The 23288-nt window shown below is 60.1% G+C and overlaps 1 protein-coding gene across 1 annotated transcript in view; it reads right to left on the reverse strand.

Annotated features, from left to right (window-relative positions):
- LOC134434320 (serine/threonine-protein phosphatase 6 regulatory ankyrin repeat subunit C) overlaps positions 1-21759 on the reverse strand; it is a 47243-nt gene extending 25484 nt beyond the window's left edge. Inside the window, exons 1-16 of the mRNA XM_063182996.1 lie at positions 21677-21759; positions 20007-20090; positions 18168-18246; positions 17208-17278; positions 16042-16242; positions 14596-14683; positions 13555-13697; positions 11662-11874; positions 9864-9942; positions 8191-8305; positions 6799-6881; positions 6599-6716; positions 4565-4633; positions 3369-3509; positions 1605-1673; positions 390-501 (exon numbers count right to left, since the gene is read on the reverse strand). Of these exons, the coding sequence (XP_063039066.1) occupies positions 390-501; positions 1605-1673; positions 3369-3509; positions 4565-4633; positions 6599-6716; positions 6799-6881; positions 8191-8305; positions 9864-9942; positions 11662-11874; positions 13555-13697; positions 14596-14683; positions 16042-16242; positions 17208-17278; positions 18168-18246; positions 20007-20090; positions 21677-21703 (1692 nt within the window). The 5' untranslated portion in view covers positions 21704-21759. The remainder of the gene's footprint in view (positions 1-389; positions 502-1604; positions 1674-3368; positions 3510-4564; positions 4634-6598; positions 6717-6798; positions 6882-8190; positions 8306-9863; positions 9943-11661; positions 11875-13554; positions 13698-14595; positions 14684-16041; positions 16243-17207; positions 17279-18167; positions 18247-20006; positions 20091-21676) is intronic.
- Positions 21760-23288: the final 1529 nt, after the last annotated feature.

The following is a 23288-nucleotide window of genomic DNA, read 5'->3' on the forward strand; positions in this document are numbered from 1 at the left end:
CCTGGTGGTATTTCCCCCCATTCCTGGTGGTGTTTTCCCCCATTTTTGGGGCTGCTTTCCCCCATTTTTTGGGGCTGCTTTCCCCCATTTTTGGGGCTGTTTTCCCCCATTTTTGGGGCTGCTTTCCCCTATTCCTGGTGGTATTTTCCCCCATTTTCTGGGGCTGCTTTCCCCCATTTTTGGGGCTGCTTTCCCCCATTCCTGGTGGAATTTCCCCCCATTTTTGGGGCTGTTTTCCCCCATTTTTGGGGCTGCTTTCCCCCATTTTTGGGGCTGTTTTCCCCCATTTTTGGGGCTGATTTCCCCCATTCCTGGTGGTATTTTCCCCCATTTTTGGGGCTGCTTTCCCCCATTTTTGGGGCTGATTTCCCCTCTCCTGGAGCCCTCACCAGCTCGAGGTTCTGCCGGTTGCCGTAGGCGGCCGCGTAGTGGACGGCGGTGTAGCCCTGCTTGTCCCGCAGGGAGGGGTCAGCACCGTTGTCCAGCAGGAATTCCAGACAGCTAAAATTGGGGAAAAAAACCCCAAAAAAATTAAAGAAAAGGATAAAAAAAATCTGTAGGGAAAGTCACAAAACCTCACAGAAAGTGCTGGGAGTGAAGGGGTGGGTTTGGGCTGGAACAGGAGCAGGGGTTCCTCTGCTCCTCAGCAGAGAGGATTCCCAGGAAAATCCCAGCCAATTCCCATTAAACTCCCAGCAAATTCTCAGTAAAATTCCCAGAAAAAAAAAAAAAACAAACAAACAAATCCCAGCAAAATTGCTATCAAATTCCCAGCAATATTCCCAGTAAAATCCCAGTAAATTTTAGCAAATTCCCAACGGATTCCCAGTAAATTCCCAGCAAAATTCCAGTAAAATTTGAGCAAATTCCCAGCAAATCCCCAGTAAAATCCCATCAAATTCCCAGTAAATTTTAGCAAATTCCCAGTTAATTCCTAGTCCATTCCCAGTCGGTTCCCAGTCCACTCCCAGTTAAATCCCAGTCCATTCCAGTTCAATCCCAGTTAATCCCAGTCCACTCCCAGTTAATCCCAGTCCATTCCAGTTCAATCCCAGTTTCATTCCAGTTCAACCCCAGTCTATTCCAGTTCAATCCCAGTTAATCCCAGTCCATTCCCAGTTCAATCCCAGTCCATTCCCAGTTAACCCCAGTCCATTCCCAGTTAAATCCCAATCCATTCCAGTTCAATCCCAGTTAATCTCAGTCCATTCCCAGTTAAATCCCAATCCATTCCACTTTAAACCCAGTTAATCCCAGTCCATTCCCAGTTCAATCCCAATCCATTCCCAGTTAAATCCCAGTCCATTCCAGTTAAATCCCAGTTAAATCCCAGTCCATTCCCAGTCCATTCCCAGTTCAATCCCAGTTAAATCCCAGTCCATTCCCAGTTCAATCCCAGTCCATTCCAGTCCATTCCCAGTTAACCCCAGTCCATTCCCAGCTCATTTCCAATCCGTTCCCAGTTAATCCCAGTCCATCCCAGTCCATTCCCAGTCCATCTCAGTCCATTCCCAGTCCATCCCAGTTAAATCCCAGTCCCTCCCAGTCCATTCCAGTTAATCCCAGTCCATTCCCAGTCCATCCCAGTCCCTCCCAGCACTCACAAGAACGCCTCCTTCAGCCTCGACTCCTTCAGGGGCTCCTCCTCGCTGGGTCCTGAGTGAGCCTCGGCTCTGCAACGGCACCGGGGACACCGCGGTGACAACGGGGACAGGGGACAGTGACAGTGACCATGGGGACACCAGGGCCACCAGGGACACCACAGTGACAATGGTGACAATGATCATGACCACCCTCAGTGCCCCCCCCAGGTACCACTTCAGGCTGGTGACAGTGCCCCTGGTATCCCCAGTACCACCTGAGACCGGTGACAATGCCCCCAGTGCCCCCAAGGTGTCCCCCCAGTGCCATTAGTGCCACCTAGGGTTGGTGACAATGCCCCCAGGTGCCACTTCAGGCCGGTGACAATGCCCACAGTGCCCCCCAGTGCCACCTGGGGCTGGCGCCAGTGCCCCCAGGTGCCATCTCAGGCTGGTGACAGTGCCTGCAGTGCCCCAGGGTGCACTCCCAGTGCCATTAGTGCCAACTGGGGCTGGTGGCAGTGCCCCCAGGTGCCTGCAGTACCATGTCAGGCCGGTGACAGTGCCCTGGATGCCCCCCCAGTGCCACCTGGGGTTGGTGGCAGTGCCCCCAGGTACCACCTCAGGCTGGTGACAATGCCCCAGGTGCTCTCCCAGTGCCACCTCAGGCTGGTGGTAGTGCCCAGGTGCCACCTGGGGTTGGTGGCAGTGCCCTCACCTGCGGTAGGTGTCGGAGGGCAGGGCTGTGCAGCCTCTGCCATCACCGACAGTGCCCCCTGTACCCCCGGGTGCCATCTCAGGCTGGCGACAATGCCCGCGGTGCCCCCAGTGCCCCCTGGCAGTGCCCAGGTGCCCTCACCTGCGGTAGGTGTCGGAGGCGGCCGCGTAGTGCAGCGCCGTGCAGCCTTTGCCATCACCGACAGTGCCCCCTGTACCCCCAGGTGCCATCTCAGGCTGGCGACAATGCCCGCGGTGCCCCAGTGCCAGCCGGCAGTGCCCAGGTGCCCTACAGTGCCCCCTGTACCCCCGGTGCCACCTGGGCCGGTGACAATGCCTGCAGTGCCCCCGGTGCCACCTGGGCTGGTGACAATGCCCGCGGTGCCCCAGTGCCACCCGGCAGTGCCCAGGTGCCCTCACCTGCGGTAGGTGTCGGAGGGCAGGGCCGTGCAGCCTTTGCCATCACCGACAGTGCCCCCTGTACCCCCGGTGCCACCTGGGCTGGTGACAATGCCCGCAGTGCCCCCTTTGCCATCACTGACAGTGCCCCCTGTACCCCCAGTGCCACCTGGGCTGGTGACAATGCCCGCGGCGCCCCCAGTGCCAGTGACAATGCCCGCGGTGCCCCAGTGCCACCCAGGCCGGTGACAATGCCCGCGGTGCCCCCAGGTGCCATCTCAGGCTGGTGACAATGCCTGCAGTGACCCCGGTGCCACCTGGGCCGGTGACAATGCCCACGGTGCCCCCGGTGCCCCCTGGCAGTGCCCGGTGCCCCCTGTACCTGCGGTAGGTGTCGGAGGCGGCCGCGTAGTGCAGCGCCGTGCAGCCTTTGCCATCACCGACAGTGCCCCCTGTACCCCCAGTGCCACCTGGGCTGGTGACAATGCCCGCAGTGCCCCAGTGCCACCCGGCAGTGCCCAGGTGCCCTCACCTGCGGTAGGTGTCGGAGGGCAGGGCCGTGCAGCCTTTGCCATCACCAACAGTGCCCCCTGTACCCCCTGTACCCCCGGGCCAGTGACAATGCCCACAGTGCCCGCGGTGCCCCCTGGCAGTGCCCGGTGCCCCCTGTACCTGCGGTAGGTGTCGGAGGCGGCCGCGTAGTGCAGCGCCGTGCAGCCTTTGCCGTCGGCCTCGTTGACGCCGGCCCCGGCCGTCACCAGCGTCACCGTGCACTGGTAGCTGCCGTTGGCCGCCGCGTAGTGCAGGGGGGTCCTGGGGACAAAGGGGACAGCGCGGCCTCAGGGACCCACCCGCAGCCCTGCGCGCCTGCCAGGACCTGCGGGAGCCCCGGGAACCCTTCCAGAACCTTCCAGAACCTTCCAGGAGCCCCGGGAACCCTTCCAGGACCTGCAGGAGCCCAGGATGCCCCAGGAACCCTTCCAGAACCTTCCAGGACCTGCAGGAGCCCCAGGAACCCTTCCAGAACCTTCCAGGAGCCCAGGATGCCCCGGGAACCCTTCCAGAACCTTCCAGAACCTGCAGCAGCCCAGGATACCCCAGGAACCCTTCCAGAACCTTCCAGGACCTGCAGGATGCCCCAGGAACCCTTCCAGAACCTTCCAGGAGCCCAGGATGCCCCAGGAACCCTTCCAGAACCTTCCAGGACCTGCAGGAGCCCAGGATATCCCAGTAACCCTTCCAGGACCTGCGGGAGCCCAGGATACCCCAGGAACCCTTCCAGAACCTTCCAGGAGCCCAGGATGCCCCGGGAACCCTTCCAGAACCTTCCAGGACCTGCAGGAGCCCAGGATGCCCCAGGAACCCTTCCAGGACCCTCCCACAACACCCCAGGAACCCTTCCAGGACCTGCAGGAGCTCAGAACATTCTGGAAACCCTTCCAGGACCCTCCCAGAACACCTCAAGAACCCACCCAGGACCTGCAGCAGCCCCAGGACACCCTGAGAACCCTTCCAGGACCCAGGACACCTCAGGAACCCTTCGAGGACCCAGCAGGAGTTTAGAACATTCTGGAAACCCTTCCAGGACCTGCAGGAGCCCAGGATATCCCCAGGAACCCTTCCAGGACCCAGAACACCCCAGGAACCCTCCCAGGACACTTTGGGGACCCTCCCAGGACCTTCCCAGGACACTTTGGAGACCCTCCCAGGACCTGCAGGGGGTTTGGAGCCCCCATCTCAGGGGGGTCCCAGGAAGGAGCGTTGGTGACCCCTCAGGAACCCAGAAACGTCCCCAACCCTGAGCTGGGATTTGGGGACACCAGGAAGTCCCCAAGTGTCCCCAGGTGTCCCCGGGTGTCCCCGCTCACCTCCCGAACTTGTCCCTCCTCCGCAGGTCGGCGCCGCTGCTCAGCAGCAGGTTCAGACATTCAACGTTCCTGCAAGGGACAGGGACACCGGAGTGTCACCGGGCCACCCCAGAGTGTCACCAGGCCACCCAAAGTGTCCCCATGTCACCCAAAGTGTCCCCCAGGGACCCAGAAATGTCCCTCGGGTAATCAGAGTGTCACCATGCCACCCAGAGTGTCACCAGGCCACCCAGAAATGTCACTATGCCACCCAGAGTGTCCTCCACCTATCCAGAAATGTCCCCATGCCACCTGGTGTCCCCCAGCCACCCAGAGTGTCCCCATGCCACCCAGAGTGTCCCCATGCCACCCAAAGTGTCCCCAGGGACCCAGAAATGTCCCTCGGGTAATCAGAGTGTCACCATGCCACCCAGAGTGTCCCCATGCCACCCAAAGTGTCCCCATGCCACCCAGAGTGTCCCCCAGGGACCCAGAAATGTCCCTCGGGTAATCAGAGTGTCACCATGCCACCCAGAGTGCCACCAGGCCACCCCAGAGTGTCACCAGGCCACCCAGAAATGTCACCATGCCACCCAGAGTGTCCTCCACCTACCCAGAAATGTCCCCATGCCACCTGGTGTCCCCCAGCCACCCAGAGTGTCCCCACGACACCCAGAGTGTCCCCCAGGGACCCAGAAATGTCCCTCGGGTAATCAGAGTGTCACCATGCCACCCAGAGTGTCACCATGCCACCCAGAGTGTCCTCATGCCACCCAAAGTGTCCCCAGGGACCCAGAAATGTCCCTCGGGTAATCAGAGTGTCACCATGCCACCCAGAGTGTCCTCATGCCACCCAAAGTGTCACCACGCCACCCAAACTGCCCTTCAGGGAACCAGAAATGTCCCCACGACACCCAGAGCGTCTTCCAGGTATCCAAAAATGTCTCCATGTCACCCAAAGTGTCCCTCAGGCACCCAGAGTGTCACCGTGCCACCCAGAAATGTCACTATACCACCCAGAGTGTCCTCCACCTACCCAGAAATGTCCCCATGCCACCTGGTGTCCCCCAGCCACCCAGAGTGTCCCCATGTCACCCAAAGTGTCCCTCAGGCACCCAGAGTGTCACCGTGCCACTCAGAAATGTCCCTCGGGTAATCAGAGTGTCACCATGCCACCCAAAGTGTCCCCATGCCACCCAGAGTGTCCCCCAGGGACCCAGAAATGTCCCTCGGGTAATCAGAGTGTCACCATGCCACCCAGAGTGTCCTCATGCCACCCAAAGTGTCACCACGCCACCCAAACTGCCCTTCAGGGCACCAGAAATGTCCCCATGACAATTGGAGTGTCCCCACGACACCCAGAGCGTCTTCCAGGTATCCAAAAATGTCTCCATGTCACCCAAAGTGTCCCTCAGGCACCCAAAGTGTCACTGTGCCACCCAGAAATGTCCCCTCCCAGAAGTGTCACCCCCCAGGACTCACCCAGCTTCCCATCCCTGCTCTGAGCAGGTCCGTGCCCTCGATCAGAGCACTGTCCCCATGTCCCCAGGTGTCCCCAGCCTATCCCCAGACTGTCCTCGTGTCCCCAGCTGTCTCCAGTCTGTCCCCAAAAGTCCCCAGGTCTGCCTATGTCCCCAAGGAGTCCCCAGATGTCCCCAAGGTGTCCCCAGGTGTCCCCACCCTCCGGAAGCAGCAGCGTGCAGACAGCTCCTGCCCAGGCTGTCAGGGCTGTCCCAAGGCTATCCCCAGGTGTCCCTATGTCTCCTCAGGCTGTCCCCAGGTTATCCCCATGTCCCCAGGTGTCCCCAAGGAGTCCCCAAAGTGTCCCAAGGAGTCCCCAAATGTCCCCAAAGTGTCCCCAGGTGTCCCCACCCTCCGGAAGCAGCAATGTGCAGACAGGTCCTGCCCAGGTTGTCGGGGTTATCCCCATATCCCCATATCCCTATGTCCCCATATCCCCATTACCCCAGCCTATCCCAAGGCTGTCCCCAAGTGTCCCCAAGGTGTCCCCAAGTGTCCCCAAGGTGTCCCCAAGGTGTCCCCAGGTGTCCCCACCCTCCGGAAGCAGCAGCGTGCAGACAGGTCCTGCCCAGGTTGTCGGGGGTGTTGATGTCGAAGCCGGCGCTCAGCACGTGCTCGTTGCTCAGCGAGGACACGATGCTGTACAACTGACCTGGGGGGACACCGGCGTCACCCGGCTGTCCCCAAGGGCCACCCGGGCGGGGCTGGCGCGGGGACAGGGCGGGGACGGTCACCTGAGGAAAGCAGCTTGCGACAACAGTCGGAGAACCCGAAGAGAACGGCCAAGTGCAGGGGGAACATGTCGTGGATGCCGCGCCTGCAGGGGCGGTTTGGGGGCACAAACGGGAATTTTGGGGTTGAAAACCTCCTCGAGTTTTTTTTTTAATTTTGGCATTTAAACCTCCCCAAGGTGCTGCCAGCAGGAAATGGAACCTCTGGGAAGGGTTTTGGGCACTCCTTTGGGGTCTCCGGGTCTTTTGTCCTGGTGAGATCCCTCCAGGGCTGGATCAAGCCCTGGGATGGGACATGGGATGGCACCAGGACCCAGAACATTCTAGAAAGCCTTCCAAGACCCTCCCAGGACCCTTTAGGAACCCTTTCAGGACCCAGAACATTTTGGAAACCTTTACAGGATCCAGAACATTCTGGAAACCCTTCCAGGACCCTCCCAGGACACTTTGGGAACCCTTCCAGGACCCAGCAGGAGCTCAGAACATTCTAGAAACCCTTCCAGGATTCTCCCAGAACATTCTGGAAACCCTTCCACAATTGTCCTAGGACCTTTCAGGAACCCTTCCAGGACCCAGAACACCCCAGAACTCTTCCAGGACCATCCCAAGACACTCCAGAACCCCTCCAGGACCCAGCAGGACCTAGAAAATTCTGGAAACCCTTCCAGGATCCTCCCAGGCCACTTTGGGAACCCTTCCAGGAGCTTAGAACATTCTGGAAACCCTCCCAGAACCCACCCAGAACATCCCAGAACTCTCCCAGGACCCAGCAGGAGACCAGAACATTTTGAAAACCCTTCCAGGACTCTCCCAGAACATTCTGGAAACCCTTCCAGGATCCTCCCAGGACACTTTGGGAACCCTTCCAGGAGCTTAGAACATTCTGGAAACCCTTCAAGGACCCAGCAGGAGCACAGAACCCTTCCAGGACCCACCCAGGACATCCTGGAAACCCCTCCAGGACCCAGCAGGACCCAGAACATTCTGGAAACCCTCCCGGGATCCTCCCAGGACACTTTGGGAATGCTTCCAGGAGCTTAGAACATTCTGGAAACCCTCCCAGAACACCTTGGGAATCTTTCCAGGAGCTTAGAACATTCTGGAAACCCTTTCAGGACATTTTGGAAACCTTTCGAGGACTCTCCCCTAAGATCCTGGAAACCCTTCCAGGACCCAGAACATTCTGGAAACCCTTCCAGGATCCTCCCAGGCCACTTTGGGAACCCTTCCAGGAGCTTAGAACATTCTGGAAACCCTTTCAGGACATTTTGGAAACCTTTTGAGGACTCTCCCCTAAGATCCTGGAAACCTTTCCAGGACCCAGCAGGACGCAGAACATTCTGGAAACCCTCCCAGCCCCCCCCAGAAGGTTCTGGAAGGGCAGCCCGGGCTCACCTGGCAGTGTCAGCACCATTGGTCATTAACGTACTAATTAGCAGCTCGTGGCCGTATCTAGCAGCGACGTGCAGGGGGGTGTTGCCGTACTTGTCAGCACAGTCGATCTCACTGCCTGCGGGGGAGAGGCTCTGCTCTGTTCCGGAACATTCCGGGATCCCAAATCCCCGAATCCCCACCCCAGATCCAACAATCTCACAATTCCCACCCCTGAGAAGGTTCCAGGCTCCGAAATCCTGGAATTCCCAAACCAGGGACAGCCCCAAACCCAAAATCCCGGAATTCCCACCCAAGGGAGGGCTCTGGGCTCTGAAATCCTGGAATTCCCATTCCAGATGCAACAATCCCAAATTTCCACCCCTGAGAAGGTTCCGGACTCCGAAATCCTGGAATTCCCAAACCAGGGACACCCCCAAACCCCAAATCCCGGAATTCCCAAACCAGGGACAGCCCCAAAGCCAAAATTCCAGAATTCCCACCCAAGGGAGGGCTCTGAAATCCTGGAATTTCCACCCCAGATCCAAAATCCCCAAATTCCTATTCCAGATTCAACAATCCCCAAATTTCCACCCCTGAGAAGGTTCCGGACTCCGAAATCCTGGAATTCCCAAACCAGGGACACCCCCAAACCCCAAATCCCGGAATTCCCAACCCAAGGACAGATCCAGGCTCTGAAATCCCAGAATTCCCACCCCAGAAAAAGTTCTGGGCTCCAAAATTTCAGAATTTACAACTCAGGGATACCCCCAAACCCCAAATCCCGGGATTTCCACCCCAGGGACACCCCCAGATTCAAAATCCTGGAATTCCCATCCCAGGCACAGATCCAGGCTCTGAAATCCCAGAATTCCCACCCCAGAAAAATTTCAGGGCTCCAAAATCCCCAAATTTCCAAACAAGGGACAGATCCCAGAATTTCCAAACCAGAGAGAGATCCAGGCTCTGAAATCCTGGAATTCCCACCCCAGATCCAACAATCCCCAAATTCCCACCCCTGAGAAGGTTCCGGGCTCCGAAATCCTGGAATTCCCAAACCAGGGACAGCCCCAAACCTCAAACCCCAAAATTTCCACCCCAGGGACACCCCCAGATTCAAAATCCCGCAATTCCCATCCCAGGCACAGATCCAGGCTCTGAAATCCTGGAATTCCCATCCCAGATCCAAAATCCCAGAATTCCTGCCCTGGGGACGGATCCAAGCTCCAAAATCCCCAAATTTCCCATCCCAGGGACACCCCTGAGCTCCAAAATCCCAAAATTCCCACTCCGGGCTCCAAAATCCCAAAATTCCATCCCAGAGATGACCCCAGATCCAAAATCCTGGATTTCCCACACTGGGAACAGATCCAAGCTCCAAAATCCCAAAATCCCCACCCCAGGGACACCCTCAGATTCAAAATTCCCAAATTCCCATCCCAGAGATGGCCCCAAATCCAAAATCCTGGAATTTTGGAGGACGTTAACAGGAATTTTGGGGAAAATATTGGAACTTTGGAGGATCTGATGGGAATATCCAAATTTTAGGACAGGAATATTGGGGAAAACACCGCAAGAACCTCCCTGGGGATTTGGGGTGATGACTTGGGAAGGTCTGAACCCCCTCCCTGACCCTCCCACGGGGGGTTCTGGAAGTTTCAGGGAAATTTGGGATCAGCCAGGGAGGCCCCACTGACCGTTCTGGATGAGGATCTGCGAGCGCGTGAACCGTCCGTGGATCGCCGCCATGTGCAGGGGGCTCTTCCCTTCCTTGCTCTGCAGGAATGCCCAGGAGGGGCTCAGACACACCCCAAAAACACCCCAAAAACACCCCAAAACCACCCCAAAAACCCAAATCCACCCAACGCCCCCAGGAGGGGCTCAGACACACCCCAAAAACACCCCAAAACCACCCCAAAAACCCAAAACCACTCAAAAACCTACCCAAAAACCCAAAACCACTCCAAAAAACCCCAACACCAACAGCAGGGGCTCAGACACATCCCAACCCTCCCCAAAACCCAAAACCATCCCAAAAACCCAAAATCACCCCCGGGAGGGGCTCAGCCACACCCCAACACCTTCTCCATCCTTCCTACCCCAAAATCTTGAGGATCCCTCACCTGGAGCCACACCCCAACACCTTCTCCATCCCAAAACCCCCAAAATCTTGAGGATCCCTCACCTGTAACCACACCCCAAAACCTTCCCCATCCCCTAACCTCAGATCCCAAGGATTCGGGATCTGGAGCCACACCCCAACACCTTCCCCATCCCTCCAACCCCAAAATCTTGAGGTTTCCTCATCTGTAACCACACCCCAAGACCCCCCAACGCCAAAACCCAAGGATCCTCCACGTGTAACCACACCCCACCACCCCATAACCCCAAACCCGAGGTGCCCACCTGGAAGTTGACCCCAACCCCAAGGTGCCCACCTGGAAGCTGACCCCAACCCCGAGGTGCCCACCTGGAAGTTGACCCCAAACCCAAGGTGCCCACCTGGAAGCTGACCCCAACCTCGAGGTGCCCACCTGGAAGTTGACCCCAACCCCGAGGTGCCCACCTGGAAGCTGACCCCAAACCCAAGGTGCCCACCTGGAAGCTGACCCCAAACCCCGAGGTGCCCACCTGGAAGTTGACCCCAACCTCGAGGTGCCCACCTGGAAGCTGACCCCAACCCCGAGGTGCCCACCTGGAAGTTGACCCCAAACCTGAAGTGCCCACCTGGAAGCTGACCCCAAACCCAAGGTGCCCACCTGGAAGCTGACCCCAACCCCAAGGTGCCCACCTGGAAGTTGACCCCAAACCCAAGGTGCCCACCTGGAAGTTGACCCCAACCCCGAGGTGCCCACCTGGAAGTTGACCCCAAACCTGAGGTGCCCACCTGGAAGTTGACCCCAAACCCAAGGTGCCCACCTGGAAGTTGACCCCAAACCCAAGGTGCCCACCTGGAAGGTGACCCCAAACCTGAGGTGCCCACCTGGAAGCTGACCCCAAACCCAAGGTGCCCACCTGGAAGCTGAACCCAACCCTGAGGTGCCCACCTGGAAGCTGACCCCAACCCCGAGGTGCCCACCTGGAAGGTGACCCCAAACCTGAGGTGCCCACCTGGAAGTTGACCCCAAACCTGAGGTGCCCACCTGGAAGCTGACCCCAACCCCGAGGTGCCCACCTGGAAGTTGACCCCAACCCCAAGGTGCCCACCTGGAAGGTGACCCCAAACCTGAGGTGCCCACCTGGAAGCTGACCCCAAACCTGAGGTGCCCACCTGGAAGTTGACCCCAACCCCGAGGTGCCCACCTGGAAGTTGACCCCAACCCCGAGGTGCCCACCTGGAAGTTGACCCCAACCCCGAGGTGCCCACCTGGAAGTTGACCCCAAACCTGAGGTGCCCACCTGGAAGGTGACCCCAACCCCGAGGTGCCCACCTGGAAGTTGACCCCAACCCCGAGGTGCCCACCTGGAAGCTGACCCCAAACCTGAGGTGCCCACCTGGAAGTTGACGTCGGCGCCGTTGTTGACGAGGATCTCGAGGCACAGGGCGCCGTTGGTGGAGACGGCGGCGAAGTGCAGGGGGGTGAAGCCCTTCTCGTTGGGCTGGTTGACGTTGGCCCCCACGTTGACCAGCTCGTTGGCCACCGCGTCCTGCCCCATGTAGCAGGCGATGTGCAGCGCCGTGTTCCCGAAGGAGTTGGGCTCGTCGATCTGCGGGACACGGGGGGGGATGTGGGGTTTGTGGGGTTTGTGGGGTAAACAGGGTCCGTGGGGTCTGTGGGGTCTGTGGGGTTTGTGGGGTAAACAGGGTCCGTGGGGTCTGTGGGGTTTGTGGGGTCTGTGGGGTTTGTGGGGTAAACAGGGTCCGTGGGGTCTGTGGGGTTTGTGGGGTCTGTGGGGTTTGTGGGGTAAACAGGGTCCGTGGGGTCTGTGGGGTCTGTGGGGTTTGTGGGGTAAACAGCGTCCGTGGGGTCTGTGGGGTCTGTGGGGTAAACAGGGTCCGTGGGGTCTGTGGGGTTTGTGGGGTTTGTGGGGTAAACAGGGTCCGTGGGGTCTGTGGGGTCTGTGGGGTCTGTGGGGTAAACAGGGTCCGTGGGGTCTGTGGGGTTTGTGGGGTAAACAGGGTCCGTGGGGTCTGTGGGGTCTGTGGGGTTTGTGGGGTAAACAGGGTCCATGGGGTTTGTGGGGTTTGTGGGGTAAACAGGGTCCGTGGGTCTGTGGGGTCTGTGGGGTTTGTGGGGTAAACAGCGTCCGTGGGGTCTGTGGGGTCTGTGGGGTAAACAGGGTCCGTGGGGTTTGTGGGGTTTGTGGATCTGTGGGGTCAATGGGGGCTGTGGGGGCTCTGGGAGATGCGCAGCGCCGTGTTCCCAGAGGAGTTGGGCTCGTCGATCTGTGGGACACCAGGGGGATGTGGGGTCTGTGGGGTTTGTGGGGTTTGTGGGGTTTGTGGGGTCTGTGGGGTCTGGGGGACACGCGGGAGCAGTGGGGCTGTGGGGTCAATGGGATCTCTGGGGCCCATGGAGTGCGTGGGATCCCTGGGTCTGTGGGGGCTGGGGAGTCAATGGGATCTGTGGAGTCAACAGGGTCCATGGGGTCTGTGGGGTCAACAGGGTCTGTGAGGGCTGGGGGGTCTGTGGGGTTAACGGGGTCCATGGGATCTGTGAGGTCTGTGGGGTTTGTGGGGTCAACGGGGTCTGTGGTGGCTGTGGGGTCTGTGGGGTCAATAGGGTCTTTGAGGTTTGTGGTGTCCATGGGGTCTGTGGGATCCATTGGATCTGTGGTGTCCATGGGGTCTGTGGGATCCATGGGGTCTGTGGGGGCTGTGGGGTATGTGGATCTGTGGGGGTCAACAGGGTCTGTGGGGTCTATGGGATCTGTGGGGGCTGTGGTGTCCCCGGGGTCTGTAGCATCTGTGGGGTCCATGGGATCCGTGCAGGAGAGATGGAATCCATGAGGTCCATGGGATCTGTGGTGTCCACGGGGTCTGTGGGGGCTGTGGGATCTACAGTATCTGTGGGACCTCTGGGGGTTGTGGTGTCCATGGGATCTGTGGGGTCCAAGGGATCCGTGGGGTCCAGGGTTTCCAGATGGAGAAAAGTGGATGAGGAGAACCCAAAGCTTCTGTCACCACCCAGGCCTCCTGTCACCACCCAGGGGGAAGGAATTTGGTTCCTTGATCTCAGGGACCAATAAAACCCTCAGGATTTGGGATTTAGGTGGGAAAAAGGCAGCAGAGAACCACTTAGGGCTGCTCAGGGTGACAGAATTCGGATCTGCAGAAACGATGAAGTCCAGCGGATTTGGGACTTTGGGAAGCACCAAGGTCTCTGCCCCCACATGTGCAGCTCCCGTCCCACCTCCCCCAGCCCCGGGCAGGCGTTGGGCTCTCACCTCCACCCCCAGCCTGAGCAGGTGACGCACGACCTCGATCTGGCCGCTGGCGGCCGCCGTGTGCAGCAGCGTGTAACCCTTCCTGTCCTTGCACATGACATCGGCCCCGCGCGCCACCAGCAGCTTCAGCACCTCCAGGTGACCTGCGGGGACAGCCGTGACAGCAACGGGACAGCAGGGACAACGGGGACAACGGGGAGATGGGGAGATGGTGGACACTGGGGAGAAATGGGGAGACAGGGAAAAACAAGAGAGATAGGGGACACTGAGGACATGGGGGACATCAGGGAGATGGGGACACCAGGGAGATGGAGGACACCAAAGAGATGGGGGACACCAAAGAGATGGAGGATGCTGGGGAGATGAGGAGACTGGGAAGACTGGGGACACTGGAGTGATGGGGGACACTGAGGACATGGGGGACATTGAGGAGATGGGGGGCACTGAGGAGATGGAGGACAGAGATGGGGACACTGGGGAGATGGGGGACATTGGGGAGGTAGGGACACCAGGGAAACTGAGGACACCAAGGAGATGGGGACACCAAGGAGATGGAGGACATTGGGGAGATGGGAGACATCGGGGAGATGGGGACAAAGATGGGGACACTGGGGAGATGGAGGACATCAGGGAGATGGGGGACACTGGGGACAACGGGGACATCAGGGAGATGGGGGACACTGGGGACAATGGGGACATCAGGGAGATGGGGACACCAGAGAAGTGGGGACACCAGGGAGATGGGAGACACTGAGAGGAGAATCCTTGTGACATTGGGGGGGAGAGGAGGAACAGGAGAGATGGAGAGGAGGAATTTGGAAATGTGGAGAGAAGGGAGAGATGGAGAGAAGGGATGGGAGAGAGAAGGGATGGGAGAGATGGAGAGGAAGAGTGGGAGAGATGGAGGGAACGGAGAGATGAAGAGTGGGAAATGTGGAGAGAAGGGAGAGAGGGACAGGAGGAATGGGAGAGGTGGAGAAGGGATGAGAGAGAGGGAGTGGGAGAGCAGGAGAGGGAGTGAAAGCAGCAGGGAGCCCCTACCCAGGAAGGCCGCCCAGTGCAGGGGCTGTCTGTCCTTCTTGTCACACGTGCTGGGGCTGGCACCTTTGTTGAGCAGCAGGTTCACCATCTGTGGGGTGTGGGGACAGTGTCAGCAGGGCCACCCCAATTTCCCTGCCCCCTCAATGTCCCTGTCAGTGCCCACCCCAATGTCCCTGTCCGCCCCTGTCTGTGCTGACCCCGATGTCCTTGGCCTCCCTAATGTCCAGGGCCACCACAATGTCCCTGTCCACTCCGATGCCTCTGCTGGCCACCTCTGTCTGTGCCCACCCCAATGTCCCTGGCCACTCGGACATCTGGGATCACCCCAATGTCCCTGCACACCCCAATGTCCCTGCTGCCCACCTGTGTCTGTGCCCACCCCAATGTCCCTCCCTGCCCACCCAAACATCCCTGTCCGCCCCAATGTCCCTGCCCACCCTGTCCCTGTCCATCCCAATGTCCCTGTCCACCCTAATGTCTCTGCCCATCTCAATGTCCCTCCTGCCCACCCCTATCCCTCCCCACCCCAATGTCCCTGCCTGTCCCTGTCCCTCTCCACCCCAATTTCCCTGTCCACCCTATCTCTACCCACCCTGAAGTCCCTGCCCACCCCAACATCCCTGCCTGCCCCAATGTCCCTCCTGCCTATCCCTATCCCTGCCCACCCTGTCCCTGTCCATCCCTACATCTCTGCTGCCCACCCCAATGTCCCTGCCCACCCCGATGTCCCTCCTGCCCACCCCGATGTCCCTCCTGCCCACCCTATCCCTTCCCACCCCGTTCCTGCCCACCCCAATGTCCCTGTCTGCCCTGTTCCTGCCCACCCCAATGTCCCTGCTGTCCATCCCAATATCCCTGCCCACCCCCAAACCTGCCCACCCCAATGTCCCTGCCCACCCTGATGTCCCTCCTGCCCACCCCTATCCCTTCCCACCCCCTAAGCCTTCCCACCCCAAAATCCCTGCCCACCCCCAAACCTGCCCACCCCAATGTCCCTGTCTGCCCTGCTCCTGCCCACCCCAACGTCCCTGCTGTCCATCCCAAAATCCCTGCCCACCCCCAAACCTGCCCACCCCAATGTCCCTGTCTGCCCTGCTCCTGCCCACCCCAACGTCCCTGCTGTCCATCCCAAAATCCCTGCCCACCCCCAAACCTGCCCATCCCAATGTCCCTGCCCACCCCGATGTCCCTCCTGCCCACCTCTATCCCTTCCCACCCCAAAATCCCTGCCCACCCCTATCCCTTCCCACCCCCCTAAGCCTTCCCACCCCAAAATCCCTGCCCACCCCCAAACCTGCCCACCCCAATGTCCCTGTCTGCCCTGCTCCTGCCCATCCTAACGTCCCTGCTGTCCATCCCAACATCCCTGCCCACCCCCCGTCCCTTCCCACCCTGATTTCCCCGTGCCCTCGCGGTGTCCCCGTGCCGGCGTCCCGGCGGTGTCACCTCCAGGTGGCCGCTGTGCACGGCGTGGTGCAGCGCCGTGCGCCCGGTGCGGTCGGCCACGTTGACGGTGCTGAGCAGCGGCAGCAGCGCCTCCACGCACTTGGTGGCCCGGTTGGCGGCGGCCACGTGCAGCGGGGTCTGCCAGTGCTTGTCCCGCGCGTTGGCATCGGCCGAGTGCTTCAGGAGCAGCTGGAGGGCTTTCTGTGGGGCGCCAAACGGGGAAAGGCTCCAGACCCCAAATGCTGGGGGGTCCCGGAGCTGGCGACCCCAGATCACAGCGGGGTTTCCCTCTGTGGGGTTTCCCTCGCCGGGATTTCTCACTTTATGATTTCCCACTCTGGGATTTCCCCCCTCTGGGGTTTCCACCTCTGTGATTTCCCACTCTGGGATGTCCCTGCTGTGGGATTTCCACCTCTGTGATTCCTCACGCTGGGACTTCTCTCTGTGGGATTTCCCTCTGTGGGATTTCCTACTCTGTGATTTCGATTTCCTTCTGTGGGATTTCCCACTTTGTGATTTCCCTCTGTGGGATTTCCCACTCTGTGATTTTGATTTCCCTCTGTAGGATTTCCCACTTTGTGATTTCCCTCTGTGGGATTTCCCACTCTGTGATTTCGATTTCCCTCTGTGGGATTTCCCCACTCTGGGATTCCCTGCTGTGGGATTTCCTTCTGTGGGGTTTCCCTGCTATGGGATTTTCCCACTCTATGGTTTCCCACTCTGGAATTTCCCACTTTTATATTTCTACCTCTGTGACTTCCCACTCTGGGATATCTCTCTGTGGGATTTCCCCCCTGTGGGGTTTCCCACTCTGGGATTTCCCACTCTGGGATTTCCCTGCTCTGGGATTTCCCTGCTCTGGGATTTCCCTGCTGTGGGATTTCCCACTCTGTGATTTCCTTGCTGTGGGATTTCCCACTCTGGGATTTGCCACTCTGGGATTTTCCTCTCTGTGATTTCCCACTCTGTGATTTCCCTGCTGTGGGATTTCCCACTCTGGGATTCCCTGCTGTGGGGTTTCCCTCTGTGGGACTGCAGTTTTTTTTCCAAGGAGAATTTTTTCCCCATAACTTCCTGTTCCCCAAACCCCAAAGGAAGGAAAGGGGAGGACAAAATCCCATTTTTTTTCCCCTTTTCCCCCAGCAATTTCCCCTCTCACCCCTCACCTCGTGGCGCGAGGCCGCGGCGCGGTGCAGCGGCGTCAGCCACACCGTGTCCTTGGCGTTCACGTTAGCACCTGTGGGGGACACACCCAAAAAAAAACACCTCAGCACCCCAAAAAACCCAAAAAACCCCAAAGCTGCCCCGCACTGCTGCCCTGAACCCCCACAACAGGCAGGGGAAAATCCCAAATCCCCAAGCGCTTCTGTAGATGGAGAGGAATGGGATAAAATTTTGGTTATTTTGGTGGGGATTTTGTGGAAACAACAAATCCCAACAGGGGCTCTCTGAACCCCAAGAGTATTCCCAAAATTCAATGGGGACACCCTGAATCCTAAAAGCATTCCCATAACATAACAGAGACACTCTGCACCCCAAAGGTATCCCCAAAACCCAATGGGGACAGCCTGAACCCCAAAGGTATCCCCAAAACCTAACAGCATCCCAAAAGTTTCCCCAAAACACAACAGGGACACTCTGCACCCCAAAAGTATCCCTAAAACATAACAGGGCCACTCTGTAACCCCAAAAATATCCCCAAAACCCAGTAGGGGCTCCATGTACCCCAAAGGCATCCCCAAAACTCAGTGAGGACATCCTGAATCCCAAAAGGATCCCCAAAACCCAATGGGGACACGCTGAATCCCAAAGGAATCCCCAAAATATAACAGGTACACTCTGCACCCCAAGAGTATCCCCAAAACCCAACAGGGGCTCCATGTACCCCCAAGGCAACCCCAAAATGGGATCTGTGGGATCAAGTGTTTGGGATCCACAGATTTTAGGAGATTTTCCAGATCTCCACAGATTTTACGGGATTTTCTCTGGGATCCACAGATTTTAGGGGATTTTCTTGGGATCTCCACAGATTTTAGGGGATTTTCTCTGGGATTTTCCAGATTTTAGGGGATTTTCTCTGGGATCCACAGATGTTTCTGGGGTGATTTTGGGGTTCTGGCCCTCACCTGACAGGATGAGCAGCTCGAGGATTGCAACGTCTCCGATGTAGGCAGCAGCGTGGAGAGGGGTCCGGCGTTCCTGGTCCTGCAGGGGGGACAGCTGTGAACTGGGAGGGACTGGGAGGGACTGGGATGGGGCTGGGAGGGACAGGGAGAGACTGGGAGGGACTGGGAGGGACTGGGATGGGGCTGGGAGGGACAGGGAGAGACTGGGAGGGACTGGGAGGGACTGGGATGGGGCTGGGAGGGACTGGGAGGGACTGGGATGGGATTGGGATGGACTGGGATGGGATTGGGAGGGACTGGGAGAGACTGGGAGGGACTGGGAGGGACTGGATGGGGCTGGGAGGGACTGGGAGGGACTGGGATGGGATTGGGATGGACTGGGATGGACTGGGATGGGATTGGGAGGGACTGGGAGAGACTGGGATGGGATTGGGATGGACTGGGATGGGGCTGGGAAATGTGGGGGAGATTGGATGGGACTGGGATGGGATTGGGATGGACTGGGATGGACTGGGATGGGGCTGGGAGGGACTGGGAGGGACTGGGATGGGATTGGGATGGACTGGGATGGGACTGGGAAATGTGGGGGAGATTGGGATGGGATTGGGATGGGACTGGGATGGGACTGGGAGGGACTGGGATGGGACTGGGATGGGACTGGGATGGGACTGGGATGGGGCTGGGAGGGACTGGGATGGGACTGGGATGGGACTGGGATGGGATTGGAGTGGGATTTATGGGATGGGGATGGGAGGGACTGGGAGGGGGCTGGGATGGACTGGGAGGGACTGGGAGAGACTGGGAGGGACTGGGATGGGGTTGGGAGGGACTGGGAGAGACTGGGAGAGATTGGGAGGGACTGGATGGGATTGGGATTGGGCTGGGATTGGGGTGGGATTTATGGGATCGGGATGGGAGAGACTGGGAGGGACTGGGATGGGACTGGGAGGGACTGGGAGGGATTGGGATGGGACTGGGAAATGTGGGAGAGACTGGGATGGGGCTGGGGATTGGGGTGGGATTTATGGGATGGGGATGGGAGGGACTGGGATGGGGTTGGGATGGACTGAGAGAGACTGGGATGGGACTGGGAGGAATTGGGAGAGATTGGGAGGGAATGGGATGGGGCTGGGAGGGGGCTGGGATTGGGGTGGGATTTATGGGATGGGGATGGGAAGGACTGGGAGGGACTGGGAGAGATTGGGATGGGATTGGGATGTGGTTGGGAGGGACTGGGAAAGGGTGGGAGATACTGGGATGAGGATGGGATGGGATGGGATTTATGGGAGATACTGGGATGAGGATGGGGATGGGATGGGATTTTGGAATGGAATGGGATGGGATTTATGGGAGGGGATGGGATGGGATCCATAGGATGGGATTTATGGGATGTGGATGGGATTTTGGGATGGGATTTTGGGATGGGATTTATAGGATTTATGGGATAGGATGGGATTTGTGGGATTTATGGGATGGGGATGGGGATGGAGATGGGATGGGATTCATGGGATGTGGATGGGATGGGACTGGGAGAAACTGGGATGGGGTTGGGAGGGGGCTGGGAGGGGACTAGGATGGGGCTGGGGATGGGATTTATGGGATGGGAGTGGGAGGGACTGGGAGGGGGCTGGGAGGGGACTGGGATGGAATTTGTGGGATTGATAGGATGGGACTTAGGGGATTTATGGGATGTGAACGGGGATGGAGATGGGATGGATTTATGGGATGGGATGGGATTTATGGGATTTGTGGGACTGATGGGATGGGGATGGCAGGGATCTGGGAGCCCTGGGTGAGGTTTGGCAGCAGCAGCAGCAGCAGCAGCAGGCCCTCACTCACCAGCACATTGATGTTCTCCTTCTGATTGAGCAGCGACCGAACCTCCTCCACATCCCGGTTAAAGATGGCTTGGACCAGAGGGGGCTGCGGGGACACAGAGGGGACAGTGACACAGCTGGAATGGGGAGGGGACAGTGACACTGCTGGAATGGGACAGTGACACAGCTGGAACGGAATGGGGGGACAGTGACACAGCTGGAATGGGGGAACAGTGATGGGGACACAATGAGGGGTGACAGTGACACAGCTGGAATAGGGGGTGACAGTGACAGTGACACAAGTAGAGGTGACAGTGACACAGCTGGAACGAGGGGGGACAGTGATGGGGACACAGGGAGCGGTGACAGAGAGAGGGGACACAGCTGGAACAGGGGGTGACACTGATGGGGACACAGCTGGAACAGGTGGTGACAGTGATGGGGACACAGCTGGAACGGGGTTCACCCATTCCTGGGGTTCTCCCGTTCCTGATCCAGGCGTCCCAACCCCAGGGCTCTCCCATTCCCAGAGTTCTGCCATTCCAGGACTGCGGGATCCCATTCCTGGAGTTCTCCCACTCCTGGGATTCTCCCGTTCCTGATGCACATGTCCCAACCCTGGGAGCTCCGCTGTCCCTGGTCCATGGATGTCCCCAGGAGTCACCCATTCCTGGACCACGGATTCTGCCATTCCCGGGGCTCTCCTGTTCCTGATCCAGGTATCGTAATCCCAGGAATCTCCTGTTCCTGATCCACGGGTCCCATTCCCAAGATTCTCCTGTTTCAAGGCCGGGGGATCCCATTCCTGGATTTCTCCCATTCCTGTGATTCTCCCATTCCCGATCCAGGTGTCCCAACCCCAGGGATCTCCTGTTCCCAGTCCAAGTTTCCCATTCCCAGGGCTCTCCTATTCCCAATCCCATTCGCGGGGGCTCCACCGTTCCCAGCCTGAGGGGGTCTCGGGACCAGGACCCTCCCTCAATGCTCCGCAGTCCCTGGGCTGGGGGGTCCCTCCCGAGGGTCCCATCCCGGGAGCTCTCCCGTTCCAGGGTCGGGGGTCCCATTCCCGGGGCCCTCCGAGGGCAGGATCCCCCAGTCATGCTTCACATTCCCGGCCCGGGGGTCCCATTCCCGGGGCTCTCCCGTTCCCGGCCCGGGATGTCCCAGCCCTGGGATTCTCCTGTTCCCGGCCCGGGGGTCCCATTCCCAGCGCTCTCCCTTTCCCGGGATTCTGCCATTCCCGGCGCTCTCCCGTTCCCGGCCCGGTGCTCCCAACCCTGGCGTTCTCCCGTTGCCGTTCCCGGTTCTGAGGCTCCCACTCCCGAGATCCTGCCATTCCCGGGGCTCTCCCGTTCCCCGTTCTGAGGCTCCCATCCCCGGCGCTCTCCCGTTCCCGTTCCCGTTCCCGGCCCGGCCCGCGCTGGGCCCGGCGGGCACGGCCAGAGCGGCTCCAAACGGCGACCCCGGCCCGTCCCGGAGCTGCAGCACGACCGGGAGCAGCGGGGAGGGCTCGGCGGAGCGAAGCCCGCGGCCTGGGGCGGCGGCGGGCCGGGCCCGGTGGCGGAGCCGCGCTAGGCCGCACATCCCCGGGCTGCCGTAGCGGCGCGGCCCGGCCGAGGCGCGGCGGCGGCGGCGGCAGCGAGCGGGATCGGCCGGGGGAAGGAAGGAAGGACGGGGGAACGGCGGCCGTACCTGGTCCGTGATGCTGAGAACCCCCATGTCGGGGCCGCCCTCAGCGCCCAGCTCCCGGCATCGGGTCCGGCCGCGGCGGCTCCGCTCGGGCGGCTGCGGGGCGGGGATGGAGCGCCGGGGATGCGCCGCCCACCGGGCCCGAACGGCGGCGGCGGCGGCGGCGGCGGCGGCGGCGGGGGCGGCCCCGGGGCAGCGGCAGAGCCCGGGGGGACACGGCTGGAGCAGGACGGGGGGCAGCGGGGAGCGGCTGCCCCGGTAATTCCGGGGGTCGCTGCTCTGGGGTGTGCCCGGTGGGAATCCATGAGGGATGTCGGTAACACCGGAGGTCCCGGGGGTCCCGGAGGTTGATGCTCTGGAATGTCCCCGGTGGGAATCACACCCATGAAGGGCTCCCGGTAATCCTGGGGATCCCGGGGGTCTCTGCTCTGGGATGTTCCCGGTGGGAATCACATCCATGAGCAGCTGTCGGTAATCCCGGGAGTCCCGGGACAGTGGCTCCCCCAGCCTGAAGAATGGTGGGGTGGTGGGAGAGGGTCCTGGGGGTCCCATGTGCCACCTCCATCCCCTCTGAGGGGTCTGTCCGGAGGAAATCCCATCCCAGGCGGTCCTGGGGGTCCCAGGGAGTCCCTGAGCAGCAGCTCCTCCACCTCAAAGGGCTCTGGAATGGTGGCAGAGGGTCCTGGGGGTCCCATGTGCCACCTCTGTCCCTCTCTGGGCTGAACTGGGATGTGCTGGGATGAACTGGGCCATACTGGGATGAGCTGGGAGGAACTGGACTGAACTGGGCCATACTGGGATGAGCTGGACTGGGCTGTGCTGGGTGGGACTGGTTGGCACTGGGTAATGCTGAGCTGGTCTGGGCTGAACTGGGAGACACTGGGAGGCCCAGGGCTGTGCTGGGCTGTACTGGGAAGTACTGGGAGACACTGGGCTGAACTGGGCCTGTACTGGGATGTAGTGGGCTGCACTGGGAGACACTGGGATGTGTTGGGCTGTACTGGGTGGCACTGGGCCGCACAGCTCCCGCAGGTTCTGTGTTCCCCGGTCCCTCTGCCCGGTTCGGAGCGGAGCCGTTACCGGGACATAGCACCGTGGGCGCCCCCTGGGGCAGAGCCCACCCCCGGCAGCCCCGGGCTGGGTAGTCCCGGTCGGTCCCGGTTGGATCCCAGTCCCGCTGCAGCTGCAGCCGCAGCCCCGCCCCGCACTACATTCCCCATCATGCCTCGCGCACCCCCGACTACAACTCCCATCATTCCTCGCTAGGGAGGTGTCGCCTCGCCCCGCCCCTTGACGTGCCCGCCGCTATGGCGACGCGGTGACGTCACGGGGTGAGAGGTCAGGGCGGCGGCGGCGCCGCGTCCCGGCCCGGTCCCGGTTCCGGCCCGGCCGCGGTCCCGGCCCGGTGATGGCGGCCCGGCGGCTCCGCGGGGCCCTCCAGCTCGGGGCGCGGCAGCGCCTGCGGGCCGCGGCGGCCCCGCCCGGCAGGTGAGCGGCGGCGGCGGCGGCGACCCGGAGGTCACACCGGCCCCGGGGGCACCGGGGCGGGCCCGGGGCGGCGATGGTGCTGCGGGGGTTCCTCCGGGCCTGGCAGCGCTCCCGGTCCCCACGGAGA

The sequence above is a fragment of the Melospiza melodia genome, unplaced genomic scaffold (genome assembly GCF_035770615.1).
Source record: "Melospiza melodia melodia isolate bMelMel2 unplaced genomic scaffold, bMelMel2.pri scaffold_343, whole genome shotgun sequence".
NCBI lineage: Eukaryota > Metazoa > Chordata > Aves > Passeriformes > Passerellidae > Melospiza > Melospiza melodia.